The sequence below is a fragment of the Scardinius erythrophthalmus genome (assembly GCF_964197995.2).
Source record: "Scardinius erythrophthalmus genome assembly, chromosome: 18".
Lineage (NCBI taxonomy): Eukaryota > Metazoa > Chordata > Actinopteri > Cypriniformes > Leuciscidae > Scardinius > Scardinius erythrophthalmus.
This window is the reverse complement of record NC_138238.1, coordinates 938,556-951,084: the sequence shown is the minus strand read 5'-3', so window position 1 is coordinate 951,084 and position 12,529 is coordinate 938,556. Positions and strand designations below refer to the sequence as shown.

Below are 12,529 nucleotides of genomic sequence, written 5' to 3'. Positions count from 1 at the left end.
GGATCACTTTCTGAACGATACAAATCAGAATCCATCTGGCTTTACCAGGAAAACTTCTTTGTTCTGATTGTTAAATACAATGAAGATTATTGGAGTAGCGACGTTCAGTCAATTACTTCAAATTTCACTTTTAATTCAGTGTGTTACTCTACCTGCTGATTCTGTGAAATCCAGCAATTCTGAGTGAAAACTGTCTCTACTCCACTTTTTCCCAGTGTACGATCATGTTCGCCATCTGGAGCATCGCACTTTCCTTCATTCTGACGGATAAACTGATCCTGAATCAGTGCAGTAAAGCACGCGTTTGAAAACAAACCGGGAAAGGGAAAGGGACGTGAAAGGATTTGTGGAGAAAAACGAACGATTCTTAGTGAATTCCAGCGTATTGTTTATGGAATGTGTTCATTAAATCAGGAGAATGGATCACAGGAGTGCAGCATCAGTTGTGTTCTCTATAGCCTATTGTTATAACGAGAGAGAAAATAGAAGCACGAGGCGGACTGAAAGACAGATCAGAGATTCTTCCAGTCACATTAACTCTTGCCGAATTTACATCTCGCAATTCTGACTGACTTTATAACACATAATTGCGAGTTTATATCTCGCAATTCTGACATCTTTCCTCAGAATTGTGAGATATAAACTCACAATTGTGAGATATAAAGTCCAATTCTAAGGGAAAAAAGGACGGACTTTTTTTTTTTTTTTACCTCAGAATAGTTTCCATCTCACAATTCTGACTTTATAACATGCAATTCTGATTTTATATCTCCCAATTACGACTTTATTTCTCAGAATTGCGACTTTTTTCCTCAAAATTCTGACTTCATATCTCGCAATTATGAGAGAAAAAAAGTTGTGAGATAAAAAGTCGCAATTATTATTTTATTTATTTATTATTCATTGGCGGAAACAAGCTTCCGTAATTTCCTTTGATAATATCGCATGTTCATGTTTCAGTCTGTTCGTGTGGAAATTCCCCAAACCGGATGTTTTATAAAGCAAAAGGTAATGTGAACGGCTCTTTACCATGGTAAATGTGTTATTAGTTATTAGTGCCTGAACAGAAATGAAAACACTCAGGGTTATTATCGGTAACGGACACTATTAAAAACATTTCTGTTCATTGAAATAAAATATTAGCAGGAAATCAAAATGAGAATTAGAAAGGTAAACTTAAGTTTCAGTTGAAGCACTAAAATTATTAATTGGAAATGAATCAAAACTAAAACCTAAAAATAAAATAAAACCTAAACAGCAATATAAAAAAAAAAGGCTTGATTAAATATTGAACTAAAACACTGGTTCAAGTAAATCTCAAATCAAGTGAAATAAATTAAAATTTCTGAATTTATTAATCGCTTTATTTTACATAAATTACAGTCTTCTCAAAACGTTGGGATACAAACAGTTATTGCACCCGCAGCGCAGACGGACCCGCCTCCCACTCGGACATGCTAAAAACAGACCTGAACGCCACATGAAGATGTTCATAACATGTACATTCAATTAAAAAACATCATTTTAAATACTTTAGTGAGAGAGTGTGTGTGGATGCAGCAAAACAATATTGCATAATTTCACAAAAACACTGAGTTGATTTCCTGAACGTTCTGCTTGTGTTGGTCCTCCGCCACATGAAGTGTCTCTTCCGGGTCCTGTAGGCTCGGCTGTGCTTTGAACATGAGCTGCGCTGATTACAAGCTTGTGACGCTCCAATGCTGATGTTCACAGATAAAGATTCCAGATTTCTCTTTCCCTGTTCTCTATTAAAAATAAAATGACACATTTTTTTTTTCCGATGACGTTGAGAACTTTAGCGGGGATTGTGGGAATTCTGGAGCAAACATCTGATATGTTCGTCAGCGCACAGGATATGACATCACATTCTGAGGGCCGATCACTTCCTGTGTCCGTACGGCAGAAGTAACACTGAAGCTGTGTGTGCGAGCGCGGATTAAAGATCGAACAACAAGAGCGTTCGTTCCTCATCAGACGTCTCATATCTTCATACCCAACTTCGCTTTCTGAGGGAGACAAAAAAGACCAATTTAATTATTAAAATAACGTTACGCTGTTTTAAAGGCCTCTAATGTTGTTTAGAGTCTCCTAGCACAGGTTCACATGCATCTCAAGTCCAACACACTGTAATGTCCTCATAATCTGCACTGCAGCGTCAGCTCTTTCCTCTCAGTGTCTGAAACACTTCATCACGGATTCAGTCTCTCTAAGCTCCGCCTCTCTGAGAGCTGCTCTGCTCTAATTGGTCAGAAAGCAAACGCTCATTATCATATCTGAATCTCAGCTCTTGATCTCAGTGATACGAACAGTGACGATGGCGTGGGTTTTACCGTCTCAATCTCAGAAAACAGCGTCTTCTCCACACGAACAACACAAACCAAACTCTCCAGTCTCAGATACACTACAGTGTTTGAGGGCGGAGCTAAGAGACGCTGCTCAGCCAATCAAGACCACAGGTGGACATTATGCAAATGAGTTACAAGCCTACGCAGGATCAGCGGGAAGTGAGACTGAATTACTGATGGAGTGAATATTCAAATGCATTTGGCAGACATTTATCCAATGTGAATTACACTGAACAGTGTGTGTGTGTGTGTGTGTGTGTGTGTGTGTGTGTGTGTGTGTGTGTGTGTGTGTGTGTAAAGAGTGAACATCTGTAAATAAATGAGACTTACGATTCCAGTCGCGTGTTTGGGTTTGACGCTGTACGAGGCCTTTTCTTTGACCTGTCGGAAACACTCCTCCGCCGCCTTCAACCTGAGGAGACAGCAGAGAGACAAACGAGTCAACACACACACACTCAAACACTGAAGCAGTGTCTCACACACTCACACACATCAGGATTTTCTGTAAAGTAGCGCTGAAACGAGTGTTGTGAAATGCAGGACAAACAGAGGAGGATCGTCTGTTTAACTGTAATGAGTCTTGATGGATCTGTTCACTCTCTCACACACACACACACACACACACACACACACACACACACACACACACACAGTCTCTCGCTCTCTCTCACACACACACACACACACTCTGTTTCGTCTCTGTTTAGCTGTAATGAGTCCTGATGGATCCGTCCGCTGTTCGGAAGTTATTAAGAACTGACCGTCTGAACACAGATGATTGAGCAGCGCAGGAGCGGATCCTTCACACACACACACACACACACACACACACACACACACTTCTTCTGCAGGTCATGTGAGCGTTTCATGAACTCCAGCCAGTGAATGAAGCCCGATCTCCATAATAGGCCATGTTCAGTCACACACCAATCCTGACACTCCAGGGAAACACACTCATGAACACACCCTCATCATCACACACACACACACACACACACACACACACACACACACACACACACACACACACACACACACTCATGAAGACACACACACACTCATGAAGACACACACACACTCACACTCATCAACACACACACACACACTCATCAACACACACACTCATCAACACACACACTCATCAACACACACACTCATCAACACACACACTCATCAACACACACACTCATCAACACACACACTCATCAACACACACACTCATCAACACACACACACTCATCAACACACACACACACACACTCATCAACACACACACACTCATCAACACACACACACTCATCAACACACACTCAAGAAGACACACACACTCATGAAGACACACACACACACACACTCATCAACACTCACACACACACACACACACTCGTGAAGACACACACACTCATCAACACACACTCGTGAAGACACACACACTCATCAACACACACTCAACACACACACACACTCATCAACACACACTCATCAACACACACTCATCAACACACACTCATCAACACACACTCATCAACACACACTCATCAACACACACTCATCAACACACACTCATCAACACACACTCATCAACACACACTCATCAACACACACTCATCAACACACACACACACACACACACACACTCATCAACACACACACTCATCAACACACACACTCATCAACACACACACTCATCAACACACACACTCATCAACACACACACTCATCAACACACACACACACACTCATCAACACACACACACACACACACACACTTGCTTTATTAAAAGAGAATGACTGTGTGTCTCGATCTGGAGTTTGAGAAGGAATATATAGTTGTAGTGTTTGCTCGTGTCCTGTTCATGCTGCTGTAACATCTACAGTTTCATTTGAAATGAATAAAGTTATCGTATCTTCTGAAAGGATGAGAATGATGCATTCATTGCCTTATTAAATCTGCTAATCAGCATTATAGAGGGATCTCTCCCTCAGATCCGACAGTAGAGAGCCGGAGCTCATAAAGCAAGAGGGATCAGAGCCGAGATCGCCGCTGAAGTGCAGAAGTGTAACGCAAACACTTCGAGTGCGGTGATGTATTCGGCTGCTAAGAGCTCGACATGTTTACAGCAGGGAGAATTATGGGTAAAAGGCAGAGAGATATTCTTCCGGCACATCAGGAGCAGCTTCTTTAAACACCGTAAAGACATCCAGGAACACATCCATGTGACGGACCGGGACACGAGACCAGACCAAACATGGTGTGTCAGCCACTCGGGTCACGATCCGCATCACTTCCTGCCGGGCCTGATGAACACATCAACACACAGTTCAGCCGTTCAGGAGAGTAACGGCAGCTCCACACGGTCACATGACAGGAGGAAGGAAGGAGCGAAGAAGGGAAGAATAAAACTAAATTAAATGAAATCAGAAAAGAAAAAAGAAAATAATTCAGTAAAAATAAAGAACTAACAAAGAAAATGCATAAAGAAACTGATCAAATTATAAAGAAAAAGAAAATCAAACCAATTAAATAAGAAAAAAGAAAATAAAGAAAAAAAGGAAGTAAAACTAAAAATAAAAGAAACAAAGAAAAATAAAAACAATTAAAGAAAAAAACATGAAATACAGAAAAAATAAAAATAAAGATAAATCTAAAACAAAAGAAAAATGATAAAAAGTATATTAAAAAAGGGGAAAAAAATACAGAAATATAAAAAAAAAAATAGATTTTTATTAATTTAATGAAACTGTAAATACGGCAGGCATGAAGACAGCAGTGTGCGCTGCTCCTGTGTCCGAGACGCTGATGATCTTTTACGAGGTTCCTCTAGAGAGAGTCGAGGTGTTCGACACACAGACTGACTTTATGATCCAATATCACAAACGGCTGTTAAACTGAAGCGTATAAACACGTCCTGTGTAACCACTCCAAGACTTCAGACCATCTCAACCTGACAAAAAACAGACCACTACACACTACACTACACTACACTACACTACACTACACTACACTACACTACACTACACTACACTACACTACACTACACTACACTACACTACACTACACTACACTACACTACACTACCTTTTAATTCAAGAGACAGAATATATATATATATTATATATATATATTATATATATATATATATATATATATATATATATATATATATATATATATATATATATATTTTTTTTTTTTTTTTCTCTCTGTGTTGTAAGTGTTGGTTACCAGTAAAAGCGCAGTGAAATGTTCAGACCCGCCGGGGTTAAAGAAACACACACACACACACACACACACGAGCGGCTCCGCTGAGAGCTCTCAGTGTCAGACAGATCAGTCTCTCTCGGCTCCAGAAGACGAGACTCACACAAACCACAAGCTTTCAGGACAAATTGGGGCCGAGAGACAGAAACTCTGAGGGGTTTTAGGTGGCGCTGGCGGAGAAAAGCAAACACTTTAGCAGCAGATCGAGTGATTAACAGGCCAGCCAATGTCAAAGGAAACGCAACACTCTCTGGGAACTCGTCTATCAGAGTCAGACGTGTCGCTTCGGCGAGATAAAGACGCTCTGTGTCGAATAAAGCGCTTCTTATCACTGCAGGAACCAGTGAAAGACCAGCCCGGCTCTTTTGTACATCTCCACGATCGTGTTTCGGATTATACGCCACAGATTGAGTTTCAGGCCCTGGCAGACGAGAGCTAAGCGCTAACCTCAGCGCTGCACAGGTCAGAGGTCAGAGGTCACGGTGATCGGGAATCAGTCAGGAGCAGCGGTCGAGATGTGATGTGGGAAACACGGGTCAGAGACGCAGCACTAACCGCAGCGCAACAACATTTATGCTTTCATATTAATATTTAAGGAAGGGGGAGAAACATATGCAGAATATGTACATAAATGTGTAGAAAGAAAAGGAAAGCAATAAATGAACAAAAATAAATAGAGCAAAAACAGAAAAATAACCAAACAAAAACTAAACTATTATTAGACGAATAAAACAAAACAACAAATTCGAAAAAGACATTGAAATAATTAAAAATAAAAGGAAAAACAAAAGAAAAACAAACCAAACCAATTCATGAAGATTAACAAAATTAAGAATAATAGACAAAATTAATAAAAAATAAATAAATAAATAAATAAAATAAAATAAAATAAATGAACAAAATTAAATGAAAAAGGCAAAAAAGAACACAAAAAGAAAAACAAATATACGGAAAGAAAAATATAAAGAATGACAATTAAGACAAAACATTAAATAGAAATACAGGAAAAGCAGGCAAAAAAGGAAGCAAAAAAGAACAAAAAAGAAAAACAAATATAGAGAATGACAATTAAGACCAAAATAAAGAAAAAAAGAAAAAGTGAGAGCAAAGCAATCAAGCAAAAAAACAATTAATTAAGAGAAATAAAGAGAAAAATAAACAACAAAAATTCAAAAGGAAAAACAAAAATAAAAAAACAAAGAAAAAACTTAGGAAAATAAAGAGAATAACAATTAAGACAGATAAAGCGAGCGAGTGAAAGCGTGAGAGTGTGTGAGGACAGATGTGGAGAGAGATAGAGGTCCTCATGAATAATGTAGAGCTGAAGGGCTCGTCTGTGTCTGCTATCGCTCCATCGCTCCACTGGAAGCTAGCGTACCGCGCGGTCCTCTTTTCATTAGCGGGGTTACACAAACACGCAGGGTTCATCGACGCGCTCCCGCTCTCAGAGCAGCCCTAATGTGGCAGATATCATCTAATATTAAACACATGGCACAGGTTATGGAGAGCAACCGGTCGCCCCAACGCCATCTCGCTTTAGCTTGAGGCGTTTCTCAGAGAAATCTTGTGTCACTGTAAACCTCAAGAAATGGACTAACCGTTAATCGGCTAGAAGAGGCTTAGTCGACCGAACTGTTATTAGTCGTTCAGTCGCAGAGAGAAAAAACCCTTGAAAAAGTGTCGAAATCCCGTTAACAGCGGGAAATCCAAACATTCGTCTATCACTCATCAAATATGGCGGATATCACTTGAAACATGCAAGTAGCAGCACTTTACACGTCGCTCTAATGCTAACATAGATAAGTGTGTGTTATTAGACACATGAGTGTTTGTGTGGAGAGAGTGTGTTACTGCAGGACACACACATCACTGCATTTCACTCAAAATACTCCGCCAGTTTTGGTCATACAATAAGAGTAATGCAAACTGTAAAGGGTCCGCTTTTATTTCTGAAAACTCACAGTAACAAATAAAAACGTTGTGCTTTTGTAAAATAATGTTGCTTTCTGTCGACTCGGTCTTGAGCTCGAGCGCGTCACAAACAAACCGAGACTCAGACATGAGAAATATATCTGTAGAAAGCTTGACATGTCTACATCTGAATGAACAGATTTCAATGGAAAATAAATATTCTCAGATTGTATAATCCGAATGAAATGAGCATATAGGCGGAGATGATAAATCAGCATCGTTGACTTAATAATAATACATTTTATTTGTTCACCTTACGTAACACTCAAGAACATGCAGAAAAAAAAAAAAAAACACCAATAAAATAAATGAATTTTTACAGAGTCTCATTCAGTTTTTTCACCGACACATTCATAATCATGACGTTTGCCGGTGCGCCGTGGCTTTACGTTTGAATTTGTGCACTGATTAGGCTATACGTATTTTATATAGGCAACTAAAGGCGCATTATTATGATTTATGGCTTATTCAAATAAACGCAGGATTAGTCGACTAATGGCTTACATGAACAACTACTAGTCGACTAGAAGAATCTCCAGTCCAGGACAGATCTACAGATTTATGATATTTGTGCTGGAAAACAACAGAGAAATAGTGATGAAGAACATGATTTTTTTACGCAGGATCGTAAACCGTCAGACTCATCTTTGATCTTCACACACATTCAGTCCAGAACACACACACACACACGTTCAGTCCAGAACACACACACACTTTCTCTGGAAGATTCAGGAGCGTCTAATTCCAGGAATGCTGATCCGTACACTTTTCCGTGTCAGAACAAAGCTTTCCTCAATCACAGATGAAAAGTGTAACCAACACTACACTGCTGCATGTTCCCTCTGAGAGAGCATATTTCAGCCCTTCCCATGATGCACCTGTGGACGCCGTGCTCAGGTATTTGCATTAATCCCACATTAAATCACGCAGCTGGACAGCAGGCGTTCCTAAAACACACTTCGGCCTCAGAAGATGTTCCCGCAACACTTAAAGAGCGAACAGAAAAGACTTCGTAAATCAGCCTGAGCTTCTTTATTCTCCATTACGCCACAGTGATCCGGGACTAAACACTGAGGCCACGGAGGGAAAAGGTGTTTGTTGACACACACACAGACACAGACACACACACACACGTACCTCTCCTGCAGGATGACCTTGTTCTCCTTCTTCCAGGTGTCTTTAAAGTCGCTGGAGAACTCGTGCCACACGGAGAAGAAGGTGTTCGGAGAAACCTCTTTCTCTCCGCCTTTGGCCTTGACCGAGAAGAACACGCACAGATCCAGGAACCTGTGACAAACACAACGCTTTCAGAGAGATGCGAGAGTAATTCAAGATAATGGAGATCAGAACACAAGAATTCCTCACGGATTGAACGTCTCCCGCTAATTCCAAATTAAAAAAAAAAAGAAAAAAAAAAAAGTGTTTTTCTTTTTCTGAAGGAAATACAAACTGTGTGCCTGTGCTAAACGTGGTTGCTAGGGTGTTCTAGGTTCGGTTTCCTACTAAAAATCCAGGACAAAACGGATTCATGAAAATCTTAAAAAAAAATTACAAATTTAAGATAAATTCTTAGTTCGTAAAATGTTCCCTGGTGTAATCACTGAAAAAATGTCAGAATATTTTGTCCTCGAGAAGAAAATGACAAGTTTTGTCTTTATAACAAAAAAAAAAATAAAAATTCTTAAATGCTTTTGGGAATAAAAAATATCAACTTAATTCTTAAGAAAGGAAGAAAATTATTTAGTGGTGCCTGTTAACGGTCAGTTTTCTGGGTTATTGCCTCCCCCCCACCACCACCACATATTTCAGTAATCATCATAAAATGGGTAACATTGAAAATGTAAACATTCAAAATTCATCCTGCAAAAAAGTTTTTAAATCTGAAACTGTGTTACCATGGTAACGCTACTTTAAATTCTTATAGCGGCTCAATTTTTGTGACATCAATTTTAAATTTGGAACAACTCGGTTAGACGTCAGATAACAAAAAATAATTGTGAAATACATATTTTATATAAAATAAAAATGTTTTGTTCCGTAGATGTGCTTTACAGGAAACGTAAACGTCTTTACTTTGCTAATTCTGTCCTTTTTTTTTATAGAAAAAAAATAACAGCTTCAAAAAATACGTGTAATGGCAAAAATGACTTCTTACATTTTGTGGTTTTCACTGAGTTGCTTCTCTTGACATTCCAGCTCAGTTTTTGCTGTAAAAAGCAGAAAAAATACATGTTTTTAATTCTTTACATGCCATAAGAGTGGGTTCAAAACATGTCCATGTGAGCTCACGCGTATAAAACAGCGCACTTCTACAGCGCCGTGGACAGAACAGACTGTCTGACTGCAGACTCACAGAAATAAACTGAAAACACACACACACGTATACATATTACGTATAAATAATATCTGTATGAATTTGGTCTTTTGGCTTCTTTCGGGAGAGAGAGAGAGAAACGCTTCCTCAAAGCGCAGAGGTCATCAGGGGTCATCAGAGGTCAATAGGGGTCATCGCTCAAGGTGCTCTAACAAATTGAGGCTAGTAGTGTAAAATGTTCTACGCCATGAGACACAAATCACGCGTGTGTCTGTTACGAGTGTGTGTGAGAGAGTGAGTGAGTGAGTGAGTGTGTATGTGTGTGAGAGCATGTGTGTGATTGAGTGTGTGAGAGTGAGTGAGAATGTGTGTGTGAGAGAGTGAGTGAGTGTGTGTGTGTGTGTGTGTGTGTGTGTGTGTGTGTGTGTGTGTGTGTGAGAGAGTGAGTGAGTGTGTGTGTGTGTGAGATAGTGAATGAGTGTGTGTGTGTGTGTGTGTGTGTGTGTATGTGAGAGTATGAATGAGTGTGTGTGAGAGTGTGAGGGTGTGTGTGTGAGACTGTGAGTGAGTGTGTGTGTGTGTGTGTGTGTGTGTGTGGCTCTGGAGGACACTCATTAGCAAACCTGGCCTCTAATTTTCACCCACGGCAGGAGAAACCGGATTAAAGCGCTGATTAAGAGGATCCTCCGGAGAGAAGAGGAATTCTGTCCCACTGATGGGAAACATCCCAGGAATTCCCGTTTAATCGACACCAGTCATCGGGAATAAACCGAGCCGAAAGATCCCGAGTTCGCTCACCTTCGCTGACGAACGTCTCCATCTGGTCTTTAAAGGGCTGCAGATGCTCCTCCGTCGAGACCGAGCAAACCTTCTCCACCTGAGCAGTGCATGCTGGGAAACAGGACCACAGTCACAAACAGGCGCAAAAATAATGATCATATAAACCAATGTGTGTAACACTTTACAATAAGGTTTCATTTGTTTTCTATACTATGAACCAACAATGAAAACACTCTTAAAGCATTTATTAATTTAATGCATTCTTAAATTTAAAGGTAGTATCTGTTAATATTTAATGAGCTAACATTAACAAATGAACAGTTTATTTTTAACTAACATAAACATTAATAAACACTGTAACAAATGCTGTTAAAAGCATTAACGTTAACTAACGGAATGTTAACGTGTGTTTATGATCTATTTCTGCTCATGTTTTATGAACGAAGCCCTTCATATACAGTATGTACATTCAAAATGGCATTTATGAAATAAAAAATAAAAAAAACTAAGTAAATAAGGGTTATTATAGTTATACTAAAACCATAAATAATGCAAATAATGCAAGCACACTCAATTCTGCTTGATGATTCAAGCAGATATGATTCAAGCATATTCATTAATATCTAATTATTTTATTACTAATGCAGTTTACAAGTCTCAAAAGCACATGGAATGATTCTCCTGACCTTTGACCTCCAGAAGGGTCAGAGACCGACCTGAACACATCTGCAAACATCATCAGGACGGACGGTCCTGAGATTAACCCGACAGAACCGACACACACACACACACACAGACGAACTTTAGCGCATCAGAAAGGCTCGTCGGCCCTCGTTTAGACGCGTGTGTGAACCGTGTGAACCTGCGCTTTTAAACACACACAGACAGAAGAGACAGAAGCGTCACGCTGTTCAAAGACCGAAGCGAGTGTGTGGATAAACCCGGGATTAGACGCGTTAACCTGTGAACCTCAGAGATTAGAGGAGGAAGAGCAGCGAGGGCAAATCCTCACTTCCTTCCCAGAAACCATCGCTCATCCTCAGCTAAAACATGCAGCAATTACTGCAATTAGGGTCAGGGCAAACAGTCTGGACCATTACCCAGAGCTCTCCCTCACGACTCCAGAACCAGACATTCCTCCAGATGAGGGAAACCAGCCTCCACTGGGGTTTAAAATCTGAATCTAGAGTTTTTATCTGTTAAAATGGTTGCCAATACATGCATTATATATACAGTGAGTGCAGAATTATTAGGCATGTTCATTTTCTGATCATGTTTTTTTCCAGGCACATTTTACCAGTTCCAGACCACATTAATATATTAATATAGATATATATAATATATATATATTAGTGCTGGGCCAACGATTAAATAAAAGGCATCCAAAATAAAAGTTTGTTTACATAATATATGTGTGTGTGTATATATATATATATATATATAAATACACGCATATGCATGTATATATTTAAGAAAAATGTGTTATTTTTCTATCAAATATTTATATTTATAGATATTATAAATTACACACACATATTATGCAAACGCAACTCATTTACATTGTTTTGAACATTTTACTCTGTTGTGTTACTGAAAATCAATGTTACTCCACCAAATATTGATTTCTTAATTCTTGTTAAGTTAAAGCATGATGTTTAAAATTAATATGAACTTGTTTTCTTGGCATTATTCGAGAATAAAAACATCACATCTTTTTTGTTTGACAATTTCTGCAAATAAATGACTTTTTATTTGAAAATGGGAAGAAATGTTATCTGTAGTTTATAGATGTATTTTTTTTATTTTCATTTTCCTCAAACATCTACAAATAGTGAA

At 39.1% G+C, this 12,529-nt stretch overlaps 1 protein-coding gene across 3 annotated transcripts in view; it reads right to left on the bottom strand.

Moving 5' to 3' along the window:
• Window positions 1–1,333: 1,333 nt before the first annotated feature.
• Window positions 1,334–12,529, bottom strand: part of fmn2b (formin 2b) — a 56,340-nt gene continuing 45,144 nt past the window's right edge. For all 3 annotated transcript variants that reach the window (XM_081392283.1, XM_081392284.1, XM_081392285.1), the window contains 5 exons: window positions 10,712–10,804; window positions 9,755–9,806; window positions 8,737–8,886; window positions 2,697–2,778; window positions 1,334–2,027 (listed from right to left, as the gene is read on the bottom strand). In XM_081392283.1, coding sequence (XP_081248409.1) covers window positions 2,001–2,027; window positions 2,697–2,778; window positions 8,737–8,886; window positions 9,755–9,806; window positions 10,712–10,804 — 404 coding nt within the window. In that variant the 3' untranslated portion in view covers window positions 1,334–2,000. The remainder of the gene's footprint in view (window positions 2,028–2,696; window positions 2,779–8,736; window positions 8,887–9,754; window positions 9,807–10,711; window positions 10,805–12,529) is intronic.